The sequence below is a fragment of the Dermacentor albipictus genome, chromosome 1 (assembly GCF_038994185.2).
Source record: "Dermacentor albipictus isolate Rhodes 1998 colony chromosome 1, USDA_Dalb.pri_finalv2, whole genome shotgun sequence".
Lineage (NCBI taxonomy): Eukaryota > Metazoa > Arthropoda > Arachnida > Ixodida > Ixodidae > Dermacentor > Dermacentor albipictus.
The window spans coordinates 389,385,791-389,413,317 of NC_091821.1; the positions used below are offsets into that span (position 1 = coordinate 389,385,791).

Sequence of the window (27,527 nt, forward strand, 5' to 3'; positions counted from 1 at the left end):
TTATCGGTAGTTCGGCCTATTGCCTATTTTCATGCAACCTTGTGTAATCTTGTTGTATGCATGACCCGACTTGTGTGGTACTTTCTGGGAGACACGCAGGCACCAGTTATTACGCTGGAACGTTCGACTAGACATGTGTAAAAACCGACGCGCTTGACCCGCAGATCAGATTCCGACGACTGCCGACTGTGCTCACCAAGTGCTTTCGTTGTGCTTTGAGTGAAGCCTGTTTTTCTGAGCACATGTTACTCCAATAAAAATTTAGTTTGGCAATACACATTCTTTTTTTCTACTGTGTTCTTAACAGTCACTACAACGGGACAATGTGTTTAACTGAAACAAGTGTACAGCGACTTTAGTTGCATCACGACAATGAGTGGCGAACAATATCATCATCTTCTCATTGCTATTGGCTATGCAGGAGCCACTGGACAGACCGCGTAACCAGATGACCACTGTTTGGGGAGGCACCTGCGACCCAGTGGACTTAATAGAGAAGTCGAAGCCGCTATTCGATGTCCGCGTTGGCGAGTGGTTGCTTATGGACAACATCGGTGCGTACGCACTGAACAGCGCAACAGGCTTCAACGGCGTGCTGTTCCCGGCGGTGCATTATATCGTGCCGCAAGACAGCGTTAGCTTCGTGCGCCGCATACTCGACGCTTCGCCTTTGATCAGTGGCTACAGCCAGCCCGAAAGCGTGCTGAAGAAAGCCCTCCTGGATCTTTGGGTAGCAGAAACTGCGAGACGTAATTCACGGATTATGGCACCGTCCAGTTAGGTCAGAGCTACTTGACATTATTACTGCATTAGCAACCTTGGCTCAAATTAAGAACGCATCCTTTTACACACTTTTTTAGGTAGTGGCACAAAATTAAATAACTTCTTGCTGTGTTCGTACTCAAGGTACCGCGAATGTAACACGACGGCATGGACACTTATTTCTTAAAGAAGCTGAAAGATGCACAAAAATAGGTCCCTATTATATAGCGTTTTACTAGCCGCTCTCGAATAGAAGAAATGGGGCTTTGTGTTAATGGATGCATTATGAGCGCACACATGCATTTGTTGTTGCTTCGGGCGGAGCGGGAACTCAGTTGTGGGTTGAAGATGCAACGTAGTATATATATATGTCATGTGCATGTTTGCTATTGCACATGCCTCTTCTAGTGCGTGGTCTTCCTAGCTTTACAACACAAAGACCAGATTTGCTGTTTCTTGTATTCAGTGATGAAGGGGGCAAAGCAACAACATTGTTATGGAAATGAGACAGGCATGGTCTGTAATGTAGCAACACGAGTCATAAGCACGGCTGCACTTTATTTTGGAAGCACCCAAGTAAGTTTCCTTAACGGTTCTTCTCCGACTCGTCAACTATAATTGGCGCCCTATATATATATATATATATATATATATTAAGCAGCATGTGTGGGAATTCGGTTACAGCATTGAAATGAGTTGCGCATCCGCGAGCTCAATATATCTGACGCTTACATAAATGAACATTCTCTTATAGCATCTACAATAGGTTGCCTTTCGGTTAATATTTCCTTAGCAGGCATACCTTCTTCCGCGCTGTAATTATTTGTGAGCTCTTTGTCTGATATGGCGAGGAAAACTGCTCATGTTACTGAAGTCCAGACCCATTTCTCGGTGCCATTGGTACGTAGGTATTAGTATTTACTGCAAGCCCGTGCAATTAATAGTAAACTTTCAATGCCATACTTTGCGCGTACAGTGTATAGAATGAATGAACATCAGAAAGTAAGCATTAACACACATAAAAAAAATAGAAACGTAACCATCTTTGCCAGCAAACCACCAAGTCATCGAACTCCCACTGTTATTGGCTATTTAAATCCTGGCGTTACGCCAAACAATTATGTTGCGTGTCTGCCATTACTAATGCGTTTTTATGAGCATCTTTTAGCAGAAAAAAATGTTATTCAAGGAATGGAGGTAATACAATGATGCCAAAACAAACGACTACTTTGAATTTACTAGTGCGTACACTTCAATCACGTGCACATTGAGCACTCTACTTTATAATGTACGATCTACTCAACGCAGTTACCTTTATAAAGGTAGCGCTCGATAACTGAAGTAGTTGTATAACAGCCAGCAGGCATGGATGTATTGGTTATTTTTCGTTAGTACTGAACGGAGCATCAATGGCATGAAAATTAATGGGTGCAATGGCGGCAGTTGATGGCGGCGGTCACATTTAGATTGGGGTGAATTGCAAAAAACATCCATGTCCCGTGCATTTGGGGCACCTTAAACATACACAAGAGGTCAAAATTATTCCAGTGTCCGCCACTGTGGCGTGTCTCATAATCAAATCGTGGTTGTGGTCCGAAAACCAAAAGATTAATTCATTCAATTTAGTTAGTAAGCGAATGTTTACAGGTTTTACAGCCTATAAAGCTGTATACTATCGGCACTTCGTATAGCTGTCTATTAATTCATTATTGCAATCGATGCTTCGCCCTGTGGGTGAAACTGCTACTTTTTTCTCCTCGAAGTGTTTTAGGTTGCGTAAGCATCTATATAGGTAGTGCAATGGTGTGCACTGTACTATCCTAAATAAAATAGTGCAGTGGTATGCAGACTGGAAGATGGTGATTAATTCCGACAGAAGTGTCTGCTTGTCGGTCACAAACAAAAAATCAAGTCTATAGTTCTCGTACGGTTCCAATGGCACTGTTCTCCAAAGCGTCGCCCAGCACAAATACTTAGGCGTAATTATTTCATCCGACCTCAGCTGGAATGCGCACATACATCACGTAGCTAAAAAGCCCTAAACAAACTGTTCTATCTCAAACACAGCTTATCGCATTCCACCAGCCAGACAAAGCAGCTTGCTTCGAGTGCCGGCCTTATCAGACCGGCACTCGAATATGCCAACATAGTATGGTTTCTACACACCAAAAACCACATTCATACGCTTGAACGAATACAAAGAAAAGCTGCCTGATTTATCTATAATCGTTTTAACGCACAGATTCACCAACCAAACTTTCTTCTCGCGCAGGCCTCGCTACCCTCGAAATTCGAGCTGAGGTTCAACGCCTCAAGTTCCTATACTTAGTAATACGCTGTACACTCAAATTGGATCCCGCAGCTTTTGTGAAGTACAAACACACCAGACCGACCCGACGTAAGCCCGCTTTCACGCCAGAAGAATTCCTTTGTAAGAACAATACTTTTCCCTTTTCATTCATTCCGCGAGCTGTGCGAGAGTGGAACTACTTAAACTCTGCTATTACTGCCCAGCCCAAATTAGAAGCATTTTCAAATCATTTAGAACAGTGGTGACCACAACTAAGTTTTTTTTTTATTTGGAAAGAGCCGTTGTGGGAAGACCAATGTGTTATTCAATGATTGAAAGTGTCCATGTTTTTCTATGCTAACTTCTTCTTTGTTCATTGTTATTTTGCTCTCATTGTACTTTTTTGATGACGATGCGTCCACACCTGTAATAACCTTTATCGGGATGGACAGTATTGTGAAATAAATAAAATAAATAAAAAAAGAAATATAGCTACCCAACGAGGAAACCCGTCCGTCCGTCCGTCACGTTAAAGGATCACTTTCAAGGTAAGGCACGCGGTAGCGAGCGAATTCACCTTGGCGCTGCCTCTCGCTTTAACGCGAACTAAGCGACGAAAACACAGCGCATACGAAACTATCAGCACTCAGGCTACTCTGTCCCCATCTCAGATCTTTCAAGATAAGGTCCGCGAGGTCGCGCCACGGACAACCGCCGGCGGAGTACGGTTGGTCACGATGTCTAATGGCTCGACGCGGATGGATAATGCACTAAATTCCGATAACGGCTTATAATTGTCGGAACGTGATCAGCGCACTTGGCGCCGTTCCCTGCAGTAGTTTGCTTGCGTCATCGATTCACCTTGCGCCACCGTCAGCAGCAGTTCGTGTCACCGCAGCGCTATTTATACTGGTCGGATCAAGTTTCATAACACTCAAAATGACACCGGGCTGCGTGGCGATGACGAAGTTGCACAATGCATACTTAGACAACTCCCCAAGGAGTTTCAGTGTGCATTTTTATCGAGGTCTGCCACAGTATTTCATTGCAAGGATGAAAATTAAGCTACGTCATCGTCTGACATGATGGAACATGACCAGTCTAAGCTGGCCCTTTTCAGTCCGAGTGGTTAGCCTTTCTAACCAATTTGCCACCACTAACTTCATGGAATGTGCATGGTGTTGTTTGTTTTCCCTACGTTAACCCTCTCCTGGGCAGTAAAGTACGGCCGCTCTCTATGCACTATTCTTCTTCAGATTGGTTCTTTGTATCGAGGGATGAAGGCCTAGACTATGTGGTCCCACACAGGCAGCTCGGAATGTTACTGTAGCGGAACGGTGGCGTTGTCTGTCAGAGCAATGGCGAAACATGCCACGTAGGGACAGCTGACGCTGCTGTTTCGATGTAGAGAAATAAACATCTTTTGAGCAGTGTCACCGCAGATAACATGCACTTGCCTTTGCCTTGGGTTGGCGTCGCTTCAGCAGCATACGGCGATATACAGCGTCTTTTCTTTTAGAAGGTCCAAAATGTTTAACCGTTGCCTGGGGCAGATAGCGCAAATCTTTCTTTTTAAAATTTAAAACAGCCTGAGGTCCAGGAATTGTAAATCCTGAGTGCTAGGCGATTCATGAGTGAAATTCAAACGCTGTCCCGCTTGTTTAAAAACATCTATAATACTCTCAGGGGATGTAAGGTCAACTGTCGCTCTAAAAAAGTAAAAAGTCTCGGCGCACCTAAAGACTTCAAAAAGATTCCCACCATTAAATGCGAGGCTGAGCGCCCTGTCAATATGAACTAAATATATGTCACATCAAATCGGCGCAACACTACACCCAATACACACTTCTCTTCGTTGCAGAAAAGGCTGCTCGTTAAAAACAATAAATGTTACACTAAGATAAAACTCTAAAAGCGCTAAAAATTGTAAACCGACAAGCAGGCGGAGTTCGGAAAGTCGACTTCGCCCCTCTCTTCAATACAATTTCTAACAGCAACTAAGAGCTTATCTTGAGGTACTGACTAAAAGAAATCCTTAACGGTGACCCACAAACCATAGTCTATGCCCTTGTTGTGTCTCACAAACTCAGCGACATCATATTTTTTCAGGACGGAAGGATCAACAACCGTGAGTGACTTTAGGTTCTTCATTAAAAACAAAGCTCACATTCTTCTGCCAAGCCTCCCCCCTCCCCGCACCACCTTTACTCACAATGGTTCTGAAATGGACACATTACTTATGTGTTTTTACGGAAAAGGAAATCTTTAGACCATTATCCTTATTATTCCTGATATCATTATATGAACTTACCCTTAACCGTCACCACACTTTTCTTAATAGGCACAAAGTCCTTGTCCACTGCAGCTTGGGATTTTTTTATTGAACATGCTTTTAGGCACCATAGCAAACCCACCTTCCTTGTCGACTTGTAGAAGAACCAAACGGTTCTGCCTGAAGTAGTTTACCACGCTCTCCAACTTCTTATTCCCACCCCAGAGGGGTCGTTGAGGAGGCACATCTTTTTATATAGTCTACACCATCCAAGAGACAGAGTTCCTTGTACTCCTCGTTTGACCTTAAAGAGAGCTTATGGTTAATTCCAACAAGATCATGAGCGGAAACTTGGGAGAAAAGGCGAATTTTGGCCCCTTCTTCAGGGTCTGGGACACCTTTTCGGGCAGGGAGACGTCACCCAGTACCACGACAGGCTTTTCTGCTGTGAGACCCTTCTTTTTCTCAGTGACCTTGAGCAGGGAGCCCAGCACAGCAGGTCATATCTGAACTGTCTTTCGAGATGCTATCCGCCTGTAGACCCGCAGTTAAGCCGAAGCAAACCATCCTGGCAGTGTGGTGCACCAAACACGTAAACTGTCTTGGAATAACCGCACCTGACACCATAACTCCGATTTAAGAATTTTGCACAACCTCTTGGCATAAGCCATATTAGGCCTGTCACTGAGGAACCCGCTGCGGTTGACAAAAGAACAAAAGCCACCCATAATAGCAGTGTGTACTCAATTCACTCATGGCAAACTGCACCTAGCCTAATGATTAACTGCGCCGAATTTTTGAATCTATTATACACCAGTTAATGTGAGGCGGATAGCCGCGTCCTAAAGCAGGATTGTTGATGCCAATGAAGCGAGAAGTATTGGACAGCGTCTATTTCGCTCTTGGGAACACGAAGTTGATGTGTCGGCTCATTTTTTCTAACGCTGTCTTTTCTTTCCTTTTTTTTGTGACATCGTCATCCTGTCGCCAGTGCTATCGTGTTGCGACCATATATTAAACCGATAAATTTACTGTTATGCAGTTGTGGATGGGCCAGTCAGGTGCCAGTTCACAGCATTGATTCTTTCTGATTCTTTTATGTGCGTGGACACGTCTCGCACCGCTCAAGCCAGTGACATTTGTGAGGGGCCCTTTCGCATTTTTTTCTTGCCAATTAACCTCCTTATGGCATGACCCTAGCGAACGTTTTGTACATAGAAAACATACCTAGTTTACGTGTGCCGAAACAAACTGTGTAATTTAAACCTGCCAGCTGCGTGCCATACATATAGAACTGCACGTGTTGCGCTTTTGTAGAGGCAGAATTCAAACTAGGAAACACAAGTGTTACCAGCCACGTGAGTTGCACGACGGAGTTCTTTTTTACCTTGTGTGAAATACCTCGAACGGTGCCGCATTTATTAGGAGTAACTTGTATTAATGATTACTATTTAGGCCAGTTTAAAATTTTAATAAGGCCGTATCTGTCATGAGAGTGTGAAAGAGGGAGTATTAAAGCCTCCTTGTTGAGCAAGCTCAGGGTAAGTGTAATATAACTAGGAAGGTCGCAAAGGAACCTGCTGGCAACCCACATTCACAAAGCATGTTATGAAGGTGGGCCTGACGCTATCGATGCATACGCCATGGGTCACTATAATAAAAGTTTCGCTAATATCAGTCAAGCGTAAGCAGCGTGATTCTCTTCTGACAGATCCGAATACTTTTCATACTTTCATCGAATACGTTTGCTGTTCACAACATTAATTTTGAGGAAATTCACTATATTGTTGCTAATATGAGCACCAGCTGGGAACCGGGCTAGATGGGGTTACAGCGTGGTTCGTGAAAGGTAATATTGATATTCCAAGCCCCCTCTTATGTCATGCATTTAAGCATTCGTTGAGTACATCAAAGTAACCCTCTTTATTAAAGAAAAAAAACCATGGTCGTACTGACATATCAAGCCGGCGATTGCTCTGATCCCTCTAGTTACAAACTTGTATTTGTTCTGAGTATTGTCACTACCACTTTTGAAAAAAAAAATCTTGCGACGTATGTACACATCTTTCTAGAAAAAATACCATGCAGTTTGCCTTGAGCAACATGGATTCAGTTCACATCACTTCAATTTAACAGCTGTGCTAACTTTACCACAAAAATTAACATGGCATTGAACAATACCTCCTTGCAGCTGCAGTTTTTCATCACCTAAAGAAACCTTTCGATCAGGTTGACCACGTAATTTCGCCAGTCAATTTAAAGCACTACGGTTCCTGTGGCAAAATGTTGGGCTTATTTCCTATTTATATAAGCGAATGCCAAGAAATGGTCATGTTGCGCAATATTTCATCTTCCATACTGTACTGTAAACAAAAAAAGGGGTACAGCAGATATCAGACCCTCATTGTTTTCGCTGAGTGCGAAAGATCTGCCAAACATAACAAATTCGGCGGAGATGTTAATGTACGCTGTTCAGAGAGCGATCATTAAAGAATAAATCATGGGGTTTTGCGTGCCAAAATTACGATGTGATTATGAGGCGTGCCGTAGTGAGGGACTCCGGAAAATTTCGATCATGTGGGTTTCTTTACCGTGCGCCTTAATCTAAGTCCGCGAGTGTTTTCGACCTCACCGAAATGCGTCCGCCGTGCGCGCGATTCGATCCCGCGAGCTCGTGCTCAGTAGCCCAACACCATAGCCACTAAGCAACTACAGTGGATGCAGTGATCATAGTTACTGCTAACAAGAAGCAGCAATTGAAGTGGGAGGTAATGCTGCAGGGCAACCGATAGGTAAGCTCTTCCAAGTAACGAAGGACTTAATAGAAAAACGGCAAAGAAATAAAGTGTCCAACTCAAGAGAAAAGATAGAGTTTGTGGAACTGTCAGAACTGAGCAACTAGAAGGAACTAAGGGATATTCGAAATTATAAGGTAATAAAGGCTGAGGAAGCAGAAAAGATGGACGCAGCATGAAATAAGCGAGAAGAAAACTTGACCTAGCACAAGCCAAGGTGTATGCACAAAAAGGTAAGCAGGGTAGTATCATGAGCTATTTCGAAGATATAGTAAAAGCAGCGGAAGAATTCTATACTGACCTGTACAGTGCGCAAAGCAGCCAAGATGCCTCCATTCGAAGTAGTAACGAACAGGTTACAGAGGATCCCTCTATAACAAACGATGAAGTTTGAAGGATCTTGCAAGACATCAGACGGGCAAAAACGGCAGCAGTCGATGGAATAACAGTGGATTTATTCAAAGATTGAGGAGACATCATGCTTGAAACCGGGCGGATATTTATACCAACTGTCTCAGGACTTGAAGGGTCTAGAGAACTGGAAGAATGCCAACTTTATAGTGATCCACAAAAAGGGTTAGACGTTAAACAATTGAATAGTTACAGGCCCATTAGCTTAATGCCAGTGTCCTTTAATATATTCACCAAGTTAGTTTCCGATAGAATAATGACAGCACTGGAATTCAGTCAACCAAAAGAACAGGCTGCCTTCAGGAAGGGACGCTCTGCAATGGATCACATCTATGTTATCAATCAGACAATCTAAAAATCCCCAAAGTGCAATCAGCTTGGGGATCTGTAACAATAAGCTCTGTATAGCTTTCGTAGATTACGAAAAGGCATTTGATTCAGTAGAAATACGAGCAGTCATAGAGGCATTTCGTAATCAAGAAGTATAGGAGGCTTCCGTATACATCTTGGAAGATATCTACAGAGATTCGACAGCTAGTTTAATCCTCCACAAGAAGAGTACAAAGATGCCCGTAAAGAAAGGGGTCAAGCAAGGAGACGGAATCTCTGCAGTGCTATTCACTGGTTGCGTGGAAGAAGTAATCAAGCTACTAACATTGCAAAACTTTGGAGTACAAACCGGTGGCGAATATCTCAGCAACCTTCGGTTTGCCGCTGACATTGTCCTGTTTAGCAACTCTGGGGACAAGTTACAACAAATAATTAAGGACCTTATTAGAGAGACGCTGCTTCTTCGGTGAGATATTATTTTCTGTTTTCTTCGAAGAATTAGTGCTGTGTTGAGCCTTCACTGTTGTCCAGGGAAAACAGACATCCCGTGGGGTTCCTGTGTGCTAAAGATCACGCACAATATCGCGTGGTTTGGCTGCGCTCCGCAGCGCATCTACGCCTACCACGGCGGTAGGCAGCAAAGAACACCGGCACGAGCCATATGTCCGACAGCGCGTTCCTAGGCGCATGAGTGCCGCAGAATCGGCGCCGCATTCGGAAGTGCCACAAAAAGCGCCCAATGTCATCAAGCCGGCGACGCTAGTTTTCAACGCTGCCCTACCTACCAGCGCACCTTCAGTGAATATGGCTGAGACCAGCGAAAGTGGAGCCAAGAAACCACGGGTTGACGACGACAAAACATCTACCTATGATCTAAGTGAAGATGAAGATATAGACTGCGATGAAACGCCGCTCTCCTTGGTAACATATAAAAAGAAGTGGCCTGAGGGAATTCCAGTTGTTTTTCGACCATCACAGGAAGGACGCAACTTCTGGCAAGTGAATCTAAACCGCGCTGCGTCGGAAATTGTCTCTGCGTCAAAAGAAAAAGTGCAGTCTTACCGCGTGAATAGAGATGGAAGTTTCTCCGTCAACGTTACTTCAGTCTCATCTGCTAGACATCTACTGTCGATGAGTGAAGTTGCTGGTTTGGAAGTCAAGCCATTCATTCCGGCGTCTTACACCGAGAATCTTGGCAAGATACGCCATGTGCCAATTGAGTATACGGAAGAACAACTGGTTGACTTCCTGAAGGATTTTGGAGTGACATCTGCCCGTCGTCAGGCGCGCTACAATCGCCAAGAAGACGAAGCGGTAGAATCACGCCCTCTGAGAACCGTCATCCTCCATTTCAGAGAAGACAAACCAATGCCGCAACGAGTGCATTTAGGTTTCACGAGCCACCCCGTAGAAGAATATCATGGCCCTGCTCTAAGATGCTACAACTGCCAGAGATTTGGACATCTATCGAAGAACTGCCGCAGTCAGCGTCGCTGCAAGATATGCTCAGAAGACCACAACCATTCAGAGTGCAAGTCTGTGGGTCAGCCAAAGTGTGCCAACTGTGGCGGAAACCATACAGCTTCCTACTCCGGATGCCCTCAGAGCAGAGCTGCCTCAAGGTTACGCATACATGAGTTAAAATATGGAACGCTGCCTCCTCGTAATGCGCCCCCACCCAGCCTTGATGCTGTAAGATGTGCGCCTCCAACTCCTAACAAAGAAAAAGAGCAAGGGGTCCATATGAGCTACTCTGCAGCTCTAAAGCACTCAGGTCGACAACGTTCGGACAGCGAGCGACATGATCCACCTTCAGAGAATGCTACTCACCTTGCCCAGGCTTCGAGTGAAATTCGCCGACCTTCTCAGCAACGCCCTCAGCCATTGACACAGCAACCTCATTTAACATCTGAGCGACTACCTCAGCATTCGCCTCAACCACACCAGTCATCCCAGCGACCATCTCAGTCAATTCTTCAGCGACCTGCTTCCAGCGCGCATGGAGCTTCAGCGTCGTTTGGTGATTACGCGTCTTTATCCGTAGCCCAGATGATCCTGCCCATGCTATTCACAGCTCTGCGTGCAATTCTAAGTGCCATTCCACAAGCAAACAACCTACCAGAGGTAAAAGCACTTGTTTCTATGGAATCGTTGGTGCTTCCACAACCACCAACAGCTCCACGGCAGGCTTACAATGAATAATCGTTAGAACAATGTTTTCGTATTTCAGTGGAATGCTAATAGCCTTCGAAATAAGTCAGCTGATTTTCGCAAACTACTAGCACAACATAACTTTCCTGTTTTATGCATACAGGAGGCAGGCGTAAGAGATGACTTTCGTCTTTCAAACTATGTTATATATAAATCATCGCGCATTGCTGGAAGTAGCAGAGCGATGTTATGTGTGAGAAAGGACCTGCCGTCCTATTTAATACAGTCGAGCGATTTAAATATACTGGAGTTCGTAGCATGCAAGATATCTTTCAGAAATACAAGCGTCACAGTGATCAGTCTTTATCTACAATGTGCTAGCAAAATATCAGTAGACAGCTTGGTGAATGTGTTTGGTATTGCAAACTCACATCTGCTGGTTTGTGGGGACTTCAACGCACATAACGTCATCTGGGGCAGTGAATATAACGATTCCCGTGGAAGCATCATAGTGTCTGCCGCAGAAAAAAGTAATCTTATCGTGTTAAATGACAGCTCTCCAACGTTCTTGGGGGGGTTTCGTTACTCAAGCTGCATAGACGTCACGCTCTGCTCACAAGACCTTCTTGATGGCGTTGAATGGTCAACGGACGTAGAAACGCACGGTAGTGATTATCTTTTGATCCTGGTAAAACATCGCCTCATACGGAGTGAGGGGACCCGGCTCTACTCAAAATATACTAATTGGCAAAGTTTTCGTCACCACTTAAGTAACTTATTGGGCGAAAACCTGAGCTTTCAAAGTTTTGCAAATATCTTGTGTGAGTCTTACGAGATCTGCACAAAGCAAGTCATTGTTCTAAATGAATACGCTGCAGTCGACGGGGAATATGAATGTCTAAGAGCAATTAGAAGACGCGCAGAACGGGCTTACCACCGCAGTGGAAAGCTGGATGACTACAAGATGGCACAGAAAGTTCGGTCAACTTCACGCAGACGCTTACAAAAGTTAGGCACGAGAAGGTGGCGAGAATACTGCGCGTCGTTGTCTCCCTTTACTCCAGTTCCCAGAATATGGTCAGTTGTCCGATCTTTCAGTGGTCCAGTTACCCAGAGCCATCCCTTCCGAGCCCTTGCCGTAGCTCGAAGCACTCCGGAAACATCTGTTGCTGACGAATTCTGCCAACTTATATCCAGACCAGGAATTCCGTTCACTTGCCTACAATTTACAAGTTGGATAACACTAGCAGAACAGAAAGTTCGTGCGTGCTTTATGGCACAACATCCTCAACTTGACTGTGATTTTAGTCTAAATGAATTGAAATGTGCTCTTTCGTCATGCCGTACAAAGACAACCGCAGGCCCAGATGGTGTCGCGTATATGATGTTAAAGAACCTAGGTCCTGTAGGAAGAATGGCTCTTTTGGAGCTATTTAATGACATCTGGATAAGAGAGACTCTGCCAGAGTCATGGAAATTAGCCCGGGTAATTCCAGTACTAAAACCAGGAAAGACTCCCCTTTGTCTTGACTCCTACCGAGCCGTCAGCCTCACAAGCTGTTTTTCCAAACTAATGGAGAAGATGATAGACTGTCGACTGCAGTGGTGGTGTGAACACTCAAATATGTTTTCCAATTACATGACCGGTTTTCGACAAAATCGGTGTACAATGGATTCAGTATTAGACATTGCCACATGCGTTGAACATGAACGAAGTTGCGGAAACATGACAGTAGCAGTATTTTTAGACATTCAAAGAGCATTCGACACTGTAAGTCACATACACATCCTTTCTGGTATGTTAGAGCTTGGCCTACACGGTCGAGCACTACGATGGGTATCAAATTTCTTGAAAGACAGAAAAATATTTATGCAAACAATCGAAGGTGCGAGTAATTATCACAGCATCACACAGGGCGTTCCGCAGGGCAGTGTTCTCAGTCCGTTTTTATTCAACTGCGTCATGGCAGCCTTGCCACTAAAACTCCCGTCTGGTCTACAGTATTCGGTGTACGCAGATGACATATGCATATGGGCCTCTGGATCTTATATACAAGACATTCAAACAACGCTGCAAGAGGGTCTTGATAGTATCGACACCTTTTTAAAAGAAAGAGGCATGAGTTTTTCATACGCAAAGACAGCCGTACTTCCTTTTACTAGACGACAGCTGAATAATTTCCAACTTGCGCTTAATGGGCAAACTTTGATGTTTGTGAAAGAGCATAAATTTCTTGGAATTATTCTTGACCGCCAGCTAACATGGGCTTCACACATCCGCGCAATTGAAAAGCAGACCAATGCAGTAATAAACGCACTTCGGCGACTCGCATGTACAACGTGGGGGGGATCAGTCTCTTCGCTACTACAAGTTCATAACGCACTCATAAAACAAAAGATTGCTTACTCGGCACCTATTCTCCATGTTTTATCGCAAACTTCTGAGGAACGTGTTCAACGGTTACTGGCAAGAGGGCGGCGAATGTGTCTTGGGGTACCGCAGGCTACCTCGAGTTCTTTAGTAATTGCTGAAGCTCGTCACCCACCATTTCCAGTCATACGAACGGTTGAAACATGCCGACATATTTATGGCATCTTAACCCAACACGAGAATCATCCATTAAACCTCGCGCTTACCGAAAGAAACAAAAGCAAAATTCACGATGTTGTTCGAGAACATAAAGCATTATTACCAAGATTTGAATTATGCAAAGTGGATGTTTGTTACCCTCCCTGGATGTTAACATGTCCTAAAATTGAATAATCAGTTGACGGGGTTATATCTAAGAGAGACATGTTCATAGTAGCCGCCCAACAACTGGCCATCTTCCAAATTAACTCCTTATATCCCCAGTACATACATGATTTTTCAGATGGTTCGTGTCATAAAAATTCCTCGACTTCAGCATTCGTCATTCCACATTTAGCGCTAGAGGAAACATTTAAATTATCCCGAGAGACATCTTCCACCGTGGCAGAACTGTTTGCAATCCTGTGTGCTTTGCGTTTCATAGCATCAAAAGAACATTCGCAAAAATGGGTTATCTTTAGCGATTCGCAAGCCGCTCTCACACTACTACAGAGCAATAAGAAAAATTCTTTGAACACTTTGCTATTGTATGAGACACTCAAAGAACTTACAAAAGCAAGCGTAATGAACCACGTAATTGCATTCCAGTGGATACGTGGGCACTGCAATATTCCTGGAAATACCGCAGCGGACGCAGCTGCGAACCGGGCGCGCAATAACGCGGAGACAACCAATCTTCCTCTATTGCGTAGTGAAGTCCGTCTGCTCCTGAGACAGATTTCTTGTCGCCTCAGCAAAAACTACCTGGTTTGATCAGCAAACTAAAAACTCTGAGTTATACTTTATAGACCCATGTATAAACTTAGCAATGCCGGAAAATCTAAGAGACAACAGAAAATTTGAAACATTCGTACACCGCCTGCGTCTTGGTACTGCATTCACTAAACACTTCTTGTACAGGATAAAACGTGTCTCTAATGCACAGTGTTCTTGTGGCCATGCAGACGAAGATGTGCATCATCTTCTCCCCGAGTGCACTAAATACAATCCACAAAGAAGGGTACTGCAAGCAAATTTGTTGATATTAGACAGAAGACCATTTACTCTAAAAACATGGCCAACTGCGGGCCTTCAAAAAAGAGCGCTTCTTGCTCTGAAAAAGTTTTTAGAGGAGACCAACATTTTGGGAAAGTATTAGGTATCAGATGATCCGAATGCGCTAAATGAGTAACATAAACGTTGTTCGTGATCCATAATTGGTTTATGTGGCTATCGCAACTTTTATGCAATATGTATAATTCTGTTCTGTACTTGCAGTGCATTACATGTGTTGTGTGTTATGGCTGTTCTAAATATCTGACTTTATATATGCGTACGTGGACTGAACTAATGAACAGAACTTTGCGACTCATGTACTGTTGGACTGTATATTTTTTATTCATCCAGTGTTCTACTGAGTGCCATATTTCGTGTCGCTATTCTCCCTTTTTACGCAAATTTGTTTCCTTTGCCAAGTGACAAGGAGTAGCCGGTGCCACCATAAAGGCGCCAACCTCTCCTAATATGCGAACCGAGAGCACGCACTTTCAGGAAACGAGCGTGGCCGCCGGTGAGCAACGCTGCATGGCCGGCGGCGGTTACAGCGGTGCGAAGTGAGACACATGAACACCTTGCCCCGCTGGCTTGTCGTTTCGGACCACCCAACGACACGCCAGTGCCGCTCATAGAGGTTACAGTCGCCCGACGCAGGTTTTTTGCGCTGTTAGACACCGGAGCAAGCGCTTCACTATTTGGCGACGAGGTGTGTGAACATCTCCGTCGGAACGCTATCCGACTGAGAGAGAGTAATGTAACCTTCCTACTCGCCAGCGGCACGGCGCACGTGAGCTGTGCTGCTAGGCTTGGTGGTGCAGTGGGAGAAACGGGTGAGTCGACAACGCCTCGCTCACCTTCCCGGCCTGTCGGTTCCTATAATTCTTGGTAGAGACTTCCTCGCCAAGATGGGCATGGTTATTTACGTCTGCAACGGAGGATATAGGGAGTGAGCATGTGGCACCCTGAAACCTTTCGTTCCATTTCGAAAAGCGTCGGAGACAAAGTCGTTCGATAATGCTTCGCACGCAGACTGACACAACAATTGCCCGAAAAGGTCCCTCTGAACGGTTGCGGCCGGGTCGACATGCCGTCCGGCCAGCCGCGCTGAGAAAAAAGGCGCGGAGGGGAACTGCTCCCCTCCCGCACAGCCCATTACCCCCGCCGCAGTGAGGGGCGAACGATACCACCCGCTGCTGAACGACTCAAGCAGTTTGTCGGGGGAAGAAAAGGCTCGCCTCTCATCGCTTCTGACTGAATATGACGCCGTATTCACAGAGCGGCCTGGTTGCACTACGCTACACAGGCACAAAATTGAGACAGGCGGCGCCTCTCCGTGGAAGTGCAATCCTCGTCCGGTGAGTTTGGCTAAGAGGAAAGCACTAGACAGCGCTCTGGACGAACTGCTCGATACAGGCGTTGCTCGATACAGGCATTGTTGAAAGGTCAGCCTATGGGGTTTTCCTGTGGTGTTGGTTCCTAAAAAGGATGGGACGCCCCGCCTTTGTGTTGACTATCACCGCCTGAACGATGTGACACGCAAGCACGCATATCCGCTTCCTAGCATTCCCTCGATCGTATCCAACGTTGGCGGAGCGAAGTACTTCACTACGCTCGATGCAAGCAGAGGATACTTTCAGGTGGAGGTAGATCCTTGTGACCGAGAGAAGACTGCCTTCACTTGTCACAGGGGACTTTTCCGGTTTACCCGTGTGCCATTCGGACTTCTCGGCACGCCTGCGACTTACCAGCGCCTGATGGACCGTATCTTGGGTGACGCAAGGTGGCACTATGCTCTTGCTTACCTGGACGATGTTGTGGTGTACTCGCGTACCTTTGATGAGCACTTACGCCATCTCAGAGACGTGTTGGAGCGTCTGAGGTTTGCGGAGATAACGCTAAACCCGACCAAGACCCAGATAGCAGCAACCCGAGTAACGCTACAGGGGTTTAAACTTGATAACGGACGCCTTCTCCGGTGTGATGACAAGGTTCAGGCATTATTGAACTACCCGTCACCGGCAGACATAGGCGGACTGAGACGCTTTTTGGGGCTGGCGAACTTCTATCGACAGTTCATCCCAAACTGCGCTGCACAGCAAGCCCCCTTGACTATGCTGTTGAGGAAAGGTGAGCAGTGGAGGTGGGGTCCCGAGCAAGAGGAGGCACTGCGCAACCTTGTAAACGCGCTCGCGGAAACCACCGAGTTAAGGCTACCAGATTTGAACGAAGAATTTGTCATACACATGCACGCCAGCGACCTTGGCCTAGGAGTGCATGGTTTTGCTCCAACAGCACGAAGGTAGCTTGCGCCCGGTAGCTTTTGCCAGCCGCTCTTTGACTCCCGCAGAGAAAAATTACTCCGTGATAGAAAATGAATGTCTGGCGGTCATTTTCGCTCTCAAAAAGTTCGACTACTATATTGATGGAGTCCCATTCATAATAGAGACCGGCCATATGGCACTAACTTGGCTTAGGCGTTTAGGAGAACCGAGCGGCCGGCTCGCGCGATGGGCACTTCTCCTGCAGCGATACGACTTTACCGTTCGATACAGGAGAGGAAAGAACAACGTTGTGGCGGACGCACTTTCGCGCGCACCCGTTGACTGTGGGAAGAGTAACATTACTACTCAACTCACCTCGCCCGAAACTGAGCTTGAGAGCGGACTAACCGCTGCGACGATTGAGGTCGTTAGGAGGGGTAACATTAATACCCATCGTGACTCCTCAGTAACTCAGCCTAAGAGCAGGGTAACTGTTACAATGCTCGACGGCGCTGGTCCCGAAGGAAGGGCGGACGAACCCGCTTCTCAGGACGAAAGCGTGAAACATTTGGACTGCGTCAGTTAAGTAGGGAGCGTATTCGGCGGAAGGGAGCTGTTAGAGGCACAGCGGGAGGATCCGTATTGTAAGAAAGTGTTTGAGGGGCTGCGGGAGCCCGGCGGCGCGGCCACGGCGCACATGGACGCAGCTGGTATTGCTGTGGGCCCGCGGCGCTCCCAAACAGCTGGTAATGCTGTGAGCGCGTTAAATTCCTACCTGTTAGACTCTGACGGCGTCCTGCTGAGATACATTCCCGCGAAGAAGGATACACATGAGTCCTTCAAAGCGGTGATTCCACGCACACTGAGAGGAGCACTTTTACGCTACTTTCCCGATACGTGCCTCGCCGGGCATGCGAGTGGCCTTAAGACTGAAAAATTGTGCCGCTTTGTTACCTGGCCGGGAACGAAGCGGGATGTGATGCGCTACGCCCGCTCTTGCAACGTGTGCCAATGCCTGAAGCCACGTGGTGGACGACTACCCGGGCTCATTCAGCCGATCAATAGCCGAACACCGTGGCAAATTGCGGCATGTGACGTAATGGGACCTTACCCCAGGACACCGAGCGGGAACCGATTCCTTCTCGTAGTCACAGACCATTTCAGCAAGCGGGTGGAATTGTTGCCACTACGGAAGCTGACGGCACGAGTAATCATGGGAAAGCAGATCGAGGTGTTTACACGATTAGGCTATCCTGAGCTGTTTATAACGGACAATGCGCCCTACTACACTGCCAAACTCTTCGTGGACTCTTGTGCAGCTCTCGGCATTAAACACAGGAGAACAGCCACGTACCATGCCCAGGTGAATCCCACTGAGCGTGTGAACCACATCAAGCACATGCTCGTTGCATTTGCGGGGACGCACAATGAGTGGAACGCTTGTCTTCCTGAAATCGGATGTGCGATCACGTCGACAGCGAATCGATCGACTGGGTATACACCCGCCACCCTCAACCTTGGGAGGGAGCTGTTGAATCAGGTAGAACTTGCTCTACAGGAACGTAGCAGCACGGAACTGTTGTTTCGTCGGCACGCGCCGATTATGCGACTGGGCTGCGCGCGAACGTAAGGGAGGCTTAACGATAAGCGCGACGGAACCTGAGCACTGCACGTGCCGAGCAGAAAGCGTAGTACGACCGCTCTCATCGGGAAGTTCACTACAAAGTGGGCGACTGGTGTTGAGGCGGAATCACGTCCTGAGCGACGCCACTAAGACATTCTCAGCTTATCTGTCTCCGAAATGGACAGAACCATACCGGGTGCGAGAGACTGTCTCTTCGCTCGTGTACAGGCTGGCAGACTTGAAGTTGAGACCGATCAGCCGACCGGTGCATGTCTGTGGCCTCAAACCCTACTACGACAGAGGGAACGAGTGGCCCGAGGAGAACGCTCTCCCGCGCCAGCAGGCAGCGGCATCGGGTGGCACAGCTCGACGTTCGAGCCCAGTGCGGCGTTACAACTTGAGATCTCGGCAGAACTAACTCTGTCCGGTTCGCGGAGGCTATGTTATTGTGCGCGATATCGGACGGAACGCTCCTCCGATGTCTAGCATGCAGGCTTCCAGAGCGAGCACACGCTTTCCCTTTGGAAGAAGCGAGAGGGGCTAACAGAATTGCCGCAGCGGCAGACCTCCCGTCGGCAGCCGTGCAACAACAACCAAGAAAAAAAGACCGTCTCCGCTGTGGGTACGAATGAGCAGGCCGCAAGCAGTCAGCAACACAGTTCACGCAGCAGGCGGCGAGAAAAGAGGATCCTCCGGCAGCCAACAACGAGGTGAGAGGCGCAGCGAGCGACTTCCGGTCCGAAATGGCCGCGGCGCAGAATTCGCCGAACCGCACCGCACAACCCCGCGACCGAGTTGCGAGCCCCCGAAACCAAGCACCCAGCCTCAAGGCCGAGCGAAAGAAACCGAGCGAAAGGACAGAGTGGACCCCTGCTGCGCAGCGAGGTGCAAGCCATCGTCAGGGGTGGGTCGGCGCGCCTTTGCCGATCTTGCGTGCCGAAACCCGCGAGGGTGCGCAACGACAGAGAGCTGTGTTGGAACGAACAGGAAGGAATGCGTTCAACCATACCAGAGGGCAACGACCACCAGGAACATCGGAAGACAGCTGTCCTGCGCCATCTCGAGGCTGGTTCGGGGATCGCGTCAGCCTAATCGAGGCAGCCAAGAGAAATCCAGAGGCCCTTTTGCCACCACGGACCCGGCAAATCCGACTGAGCAGGTGACGCCGCCGAGAAGCAAGGTGACCCGAACTCAGCAGCCTTCTTGCCTCCCACTACATCCCATTACTGTCAAGCTGCTCCGTGACATCCTTCAACGTTCCGGCATGGCTCGGGACTACCTACACGGTGACAATGGCGGTCTGCAGCTAGAGCTGCTCCCTCACCAACATGGACTCAAACCGTGTTGCTGTCGGAGTAGCATGTCGCTCTTAGGAAAGCCTCAGGTGACGGCGGCCTCTTAGCGGTTAAAGGGTTACATTAAGGAGGGGGGATGTGGGATCGCACGCGCATCCCGATATCTCCGGAGCGGCCACGCGGTTATCAGGCGATAATCACGTGCTCGCTCGCGGAGGGTAGCGGGAAGAGGGCACCTTCGCCGCTCCCGCTGGCCTTCGCGCCTGGCCGCGACGCCTGGGCCTAAAGCACCCCGTTCCCTCCTTTCCCTTTCTCGGAACCGGGGAGACTCCCTCTCCACGCACAGGGAGAAGCGCTATCCCCCCGATGCATCTTTGTCTTTTCGGGGAGGAGCTTGCGACTGGCCGCATCTGAATTCAGCCGCTGAGACCACCGCACGCCGTCCCCCTGCTGCGCTCGGCCTTTTTGAGCGAGTGACCGCCGCAGGGCCCGAACGCGGATCCATTCTGGGTGAGCTGAACTCTTATCAGCCTCTTCTCTGGTTCCAACATTGTGCGGTTTATTTCGCCCCAGACGTGCGGAATGCTCCGCCGCTGTGGTTTTGTTTTCTATTTATATGTGTGGTTTGCTGTTGTTGTTAGTTGGTATATTTGTACTCTAAGGTGAATAAACACCTTAGGTCGAGACTCGCCCTGTCCCCCCTGGCCTGAACCCGCCGTGGTCGCAACTCACTGCGAACCGTGGGATGTGGGTCACAGCTCTGACTGTTAGGGCTGCTGCGAAAGTGCTAGCGAGCGACTGCGGCTCCGCCGGCGCAGTGCGATCCAGAGAAGGGTCAGGTGCGCACGCGCGTACTTGAGTAATACCCCTATAAACTGTACCGTAAGGAATTGTGATATCTGCTTCCATTGCAAAACTACGGAGTAGTAAAACTCATTTCACAGTATTCAAAACACCTGCCGCCACTGGAAAATATTCAGTAAAATTGGGATAGCGTCAATTAAAAGTGTCTTCTTAAAGTAGTTGAATTTTTATTTCTTGGTTGAAATGAAACAAGTTTCTTTTAAACCGGTTTAACCAGTTGCATAACGAGACAACTGCTACGTTTGGCATGAATGTGTACAAAGTCCCGGTAGAACTGCCCCTTCTAACCTGTCGCTAGAACACCCTATACAAGAACACTATATGGAGTACTCGCCTTACTTTTCCAAACAGGTAGGTCCTCTCTTGCAACTGTCAGCAATGAATGTACTTTCGAAGAGGATTCTGCTCGGGTCTTTAATTGGTGCAAGAAAACGGAGATTCTATGCATTGACGCTGATGAACAAGGCCCCATCAGTAATGTACAACAGCAATTGCTTGCTCTCGTGCGCTGAGGTAAGTCATCCTGTATGCAATATGGGCATGAAGAGATATAAATAGAGGAATTACAGCTGTTTTTCTAGCTGCAATGTGCATGTGTTCGCATATACCAAGTCGGCAATATTGAATACTGCTCTGTGGTAGTCCCATAATACTGTCCCTTTTCTTTAATCTTTAAATGAAAAACAAGACTGTTGCAGATAGTGTATATATCGTGCTACAGCTGGATTGCTTAGTCGCGAACGGCCTTTGCTCGAATAATTGCAAATGCGCATTTAGTAAATCCGCAGTGTCCCTGAAGTAAACTTATTTATATATCGTTTATTTGCTGTATACTGCAGACTTATGGCCTAAGTACCGTATGCATAAATATACAGATATATAAATGTCCAACACAATATATGTACTAACAGGTTAGAATACAACAGAGCGATATGTTATAATGCGCAATCTAAATCGTTCCTATCATTAGCGGGAAGTAGTGGGAAGTAACTAAACCAAAGCACATGTTAAAATCAATGTAAATGAAGCCCGGCTGGGCTGAAGTCATATCCAATAAGAAGAAAGCTTTTTGATATTCGTAACCTATACGTGCGGAGCAGTACAAATCTATTTTAAAGAAAGGTATCAAAAATGCAGTTACAGGTGTGCCTACTAAATATTACCACCAAATAATGTCACCGGACTGCTACGTTGCGTTGGGTTGATACGAGTCTAGTATTTCTAAGTGCAACCGTCTTAATTTCCGCGAGAATGGCGCCGTATCGTTGGCCGGAGTTCGGTCAAGCACAGATTAATCAGTTGACCGATGAATCAGTGAATTATCAATCGGTGAAAATGAATCAGTTTTTTTCGTTTATGTCATTACATACGGCGAAAATAAAGATTGTGTAATTCATCAAAAAAAGATTTGCTAGTTGTTTACTAGCGTCAATATTTCAAGCTAATAGCAAGTGTTGCCTTTATTAAGCAGTTAGTAGGCTTCCCTTAGTGAAAGGTAATACCACCATCACCTCTGGTTATTATGTCCTGTAGTGGCGGTCCTACTGACATGTTTAGATAAACTATAGTTTCTATCATTATGCGTGATTAATAGTTGTGTATTACGTTGCGGCACGCATATGTGCACATTTCCGGTGTACAAATACATATTGACGAGTTTGCTCATTTAGCCAAATATACAGGGGCGCACCGGTCCACCGGCTTTCCTAAATGTTGTGCATATATATACACATATGGCTGTTGTTGTAAGCAAGTTGTGCATAGCATCTCGATCATTGTTTTGCACGATGCGCTGTTACCCTTTGTTCTCTATTACTTTGTATGCAGTGCGATATATTACACCGAACCTAATGTTGCTCTCATGACCCTTACATGTCGTTGTTTGATGGAGCTATAAATAACACTCAACAGTGTGACAATGTGGTTCCAGTTTTTCTTTCCTCTTATTTCTTTCGCATACGTGTTCATAAAGCGCAATTAGATGCGAAGCTAAGTAATTATATCTTGTCAAAGAAATTGCCCCTTGTAAACAAAAAAAGGCCCCACTAACTTAATGTGGTAGCAAATGCAACTATAACGATCCGATTACTATCTATGGTACTAACTACCTGTGCTAGTAATGCGCCCAACCTCTTTGGGGTACTAAATGCAAAATCCGGTGACGATACGAACTGCCCTTATTAGAAACGTAGTTAACCTAATGACAAAGACTTATTAGCTTTTGGTTAGTAACTGACGCGACCATGCATCTAAAAGTGGGGTGCTTCGCGTATTTGCCCTTAGAAACGCCCCTCATAAGCTGCGGCGAAAATGACAAACATCTCGCGTAGACTATCGCAGATGCAAGCGCCTAAACAATAATAACACATGACACGCTGATGGTATCGTTATGTGTTTCTAGCCTTCTTCGCCGTACCAAACGGATGATGGATGCTGCATCTACACTCAAGGTTCTATGCATGACGTGGCTCGGGACATTATTTCTAAGCGGGTAAGCACAAGACGCAGGAGAGTAAACGTGCGCTTCAAACATTTTGGCGCCCAGACTAGAAAAAAAATACATGCGGTTGGCGTTTACAGCAAATATGTGTATGATCACTGGAAAAAAATAGCGAGTAGCACAACAGAGGCATCTATTACACCCTGCAAATGATGCTTTCGAATTCATCGGCATGCTTAATGGAGACCGTCCTATTTTACCGACGGGCACTGAATAATTCAAAATAATCAATAAAACATATTCTTGCCATTACAGATTCAGCAAGCTGCATTTACGAAGTGCGACAACTTGAAAATTGAGACCGCTTGTCCGCGCCGTAGGAGTGTATGCAAAGTTTTGAAAACGGCGCACGCTGATGCTGGAAGCTCACAGTTTTCTTAACTATGGCCGATGAGAATTGTAAATACCAAAATTCACCTTGCAAATAGCGCATGCTCCATGCATTCCCGGAGAAGAGGTTCCTCACTTTTGTGTTCATTGTCAGCGTGAATCTGTTGCCTTTTTCTCTGCAAGCGTGATCTTGACTCGGAGATTGCGAAGTCATGTTAGGTATCCTCACATGCGCAAAATATAGTCTACATTACTTAAAGACAAAGTTTGCATTGGTGACATTCCATGAATGCTTTAAGGACGCCGTGAATGCTTTTAGGTATATGCAGCTTATCTGCACGTGCCAAGTCCATCCTTTCTTAAGGTCTTTTTTATAAGTTTGTCAAAAGACCGAAATTCATTGCGCGGAACAACCTAGTAGCATCATAATCTTGAAACTCTGAAAGCGTGTCAGGAACGGGCTCGGAAACTGCTGAGTGTTTTCACTTCGGGCAAACATTTCATATGCGATTGTTCGATGTTACTCCATGTATCTCGCTCAATTACCCTAATGACTACTGCAATGATGTATTTCTCATTCGCCGTCAGTTCAACTAGAGTAATTCCAAAGAAAACGGATAAAATATACTGCGTCCGTTGTAACATTTCCGGATTATTGAGCGACAATGACATGTATGGTCATATATAAAAGCTCTTTAGCATGTAAGTTTCCAGGTAGATCGGCCCCTTTTCGGCTTTTAGGAAACAGTTACGTTGTATATGTAGGACCAATCTAACTGACAACGAGTACCAGTAAAATTCCTATTGCTTCCAGCCATGGCGATCTAAAAAGTACAAATTCCTATCAGATGTGAAAGTAGAGTATTTAAGCCATTGTCCAATGGATTAATTAGCACATCATATCTGTGTAAATGTTCAAATATTACCAGAGTCCTTCAATAATGCTTAAGACTCTATGATCTGACCCCAAGTGTTCTTCTAAGGGCACCTATATTGACTGCTTGGTATAATTGTGAATATTGGCCCAAGACTGTTTGATTTGTGCTTGTTGAGAAATTCATTACGCAATTTCTGTCACAAGTATTCGTAAGCTCTCTTTTTGCAGTGAATTTTAATTCCCAACAAGTTTATTATTATTCACTCGTTAAACTCTCCACGATAGAGTATGATTTGCCACAGGCACGTACCCAGGGGGGGGCCCGGGGGGGCCCGGGCCCCCCCCCCCGAAATCCAGTGGCATGCACCCCCCCTCCCCCCCCCACCACTCCTCACACATTCCTAAAGCGCCACCAGATCAATGTTGAGGCTTGGCAGCTGTTCATCGGTCAGCATTATGCTGCCTTTTTCACTCCTTTTAGATGGCGGTAGTTATCGGCATCTTTTGTAATGTGAAGGACAGTTTTCTCATAGATTCCGCACCCGCGCGATTAACTCGAGATGCGTTCAGTTGTCACCATCTGTTCAACCGTCACGCGCATAGCTGTTGCTTTTGTTAGTTCAACCTTCTTTGTTTAGGCTGATCCTGGGACCAGGAGAGGGATGCGGCTGTTACTCAGCTGGTCTGTACTCTCATGGAACAAGTTGCGGCCGGAGAAAACGCCAATTGCGTTTAACTTTTGTCTTTGCTTCATTATTTCCTTGAATTGCGGCTCGCTGCGACGCTGGCAGATGCCCGGAACCATATACACGTGATATGGGTTACATAAGGTGGGAAATAAAATAATGTGAAAGAGCGTCCGTCATGAAACCCTGCAATAACCCTTAAACCCATAAGCAAGATGACTGTCGCCCGTTACCTCGTCTGTTTTTCCCTAATATAGCGCTTTTCGCGCAAAATTGGCAACTGGAAACAAAAATCGCAAGGAGTTGAGAAATTAAGTGATCTACTAAGGGAGAGAGCCGAGGCAACAACCAAACTGCAAGCAAAAGCGAATAATAAAAAAGTTAACCGTTGTTTATGAGAATATTTATGGATCAACATCTTTTCATTTAAAAAGGAAGTAGAGAAAACGCCGCCGGAAGTGGAGAGCAATTACTTGTTTTGAATGACGCTTCTACAGTTTTCGGTGGAACCGCCTCACGTAGCCACTTCTCTGCTGTGCTTATGTAAGTGTTTTTCTAACCTTTCGCGGTGAGCGCAGTACGTCTAGAATCGCAGAGTCCTACGCTCTACGCGGTTGTATAGGACTGGCGGCCGCACAGCGTTACACAATTCGCGGAACTGTCAAAACTGATCCACAAGGCGAAAATAACTGATATTCGGAAGTATAACATGAGAAAGACTGAAGAAGCCGTAAAAAAATGAACGCAGCCTGAAATCAGTAAAAAAGAAACCTGGCATAGGACAAACTATGATGTATGCACTAAAAGATAAAAAGGATAATATCATAAGCAATCTCGAAGATATAGTAAAAGCAGCTGAAAAATTCTAAGCTGACCTGTATACAGTACCCAGAGGAGTCACGATACCTCACTTAGAAACAGTAATGAACAGGATACAGAAACTCTCCTATAACTAGCGATGAGGTCAGAAGGGCCCTGCAAGACATGAAACGATGAAGAGCGGGAGGAGAAGGTGGAATAACAGTCGATTTAATCAAAGATGGAGGAGACATATTGCTTGGAATACTGGCGGCTCTTTATACGAAGTGTCTGTCGACTGCAAGGGTCCCAGAAAACTGGAAGAATGTAGACATTATACTTATCCACAAAAAAGGAGACGTTAAAGAATTGAAAAATTATAGGACCATTAGCTTGCTCCCAGTATAATATAAAATATTTACCAAAATAATCTACAATGGAATAAGGGCAACACTGGATTTTGTCAACCAAGGCAACAGGCTGGCTTCAGGAAGAGATACCTTACAATGGATCACATCCATGTCATCAATCAGGTTGTCGTGAAATCTGCAGAGTACAATAAGCCTCTCTATGTGGCTTATATAGATTACGAAAATGCATTTGATTCAGTAGAGATACCTGCAGTCATAGAGGCACTACGCAATCAAGGACTACAGAACGCTTACGTAAAAAGCTTGAAAAATATTGCTACATGCGTGTGGTATTTGTTTGTTTGAACGAGGTGCGTGGGCGCCATCACTTCAGAAAAGAGGAGGAAGAACGAACTGGGCTCGCGATGTGAATCTAACCGGTCAGCGCTGCAACCGTTGTTGTAAATATTATCTGTAAATAGTTTCTCGTCTTACTGACTCGTCCTTCGCGTAAGAATATCTACAGAGGTTCTACAGCTACCTTAATTCTACACAAGAAAAAGCAGGGAGATACCTATAGGGGAAGGGGTCAGACAGGGAGACACATTTTCGCCAAAGCCATTCACTGCGTGCTTAAAAGAATTCAAGCTATTAAACTGGAAAGGCTTAGGACTAAAGATCGACGGCAGATATCTCAGCAACCTTCGGTTTGCCGATGACATTGTTCTATTCAACAACAATGCAGACGAGTTACAACAAATTATTGGAGACCTTAACAGACCGAGTGTCAGAGTGGGGTTGAATATTAATATACAGAAGACGAAGATAATGATAAATAGCCGGGCAAAGGAACAAGAGTTCAGGATCGCCAGTCGGCCACTCGAGACTGTGAAGGAGTTCGTTTACCTAGGTCAATTAATCACAGGGAACCCTGATCATGAGAAGGAAATTCACAGAAGAATAAAAATAGGTTGGATCGCATACGGCAGACATTGCAAGCTCCTGACTGGAAGCTTACTATTATTATTGAAATGTAAGGTGTGCAATCAGTGCAGTTTGTCAGTGCTGACATATGGGGCAGAGACTTGAGAAGTTAAGGACCGCGCAAAGAGCGATCGAACGAAGATTGCTAGACATAACGTTAAGAGAGTGGAAGGGAGCGGTTTGGATCAGAGAGCGAACGGGTATAGACGATATTCAAATTGACATCAAGAGGAAAAAATGTAGCTGGGCAGGTCATGTAATGCGCCGGTTAGATAACCGTTGGAGCATTAGGGTTACAGAATGGGTACCAAGAGAAGGAAAA

General features: G+C 46.1%; 2 protein-coding genes across 2 annotated transcripts in view; one reads left to right on the forward strand and one right to left on the reverse strand.

Annotated features, from left to right (window-relative positions):
• Positions 1 to 27,527, reverse strand: part of LOC135916997 (ornithine decarboxylase-like) — a 110,987-nt gene that overhangs the window by 45,905 nt on the left and 37,555 nt on the right. The window lies entirely within an intron of this gene.
• Positions 18,111 to 27,527, forward strand: part of LOC135917009 (uncharacterized) — a 45,939-nt gene continuing 36,522 nt past the window's right edge. The window contains exons 1-2 of the mRNA XM_070532691.1: positions 18,111 to 18,357; positions 19,158 to 19,425. Of these exons, the coding sequence (XP_070388792.1) occupies positions 18,111 to 18,357; positions 19,158 to 19,425 (515 nt within the window). The remainder of the gene's footprint in view (positions 18,358 to 19,157; positions 19,426 to 27,527) is intronic.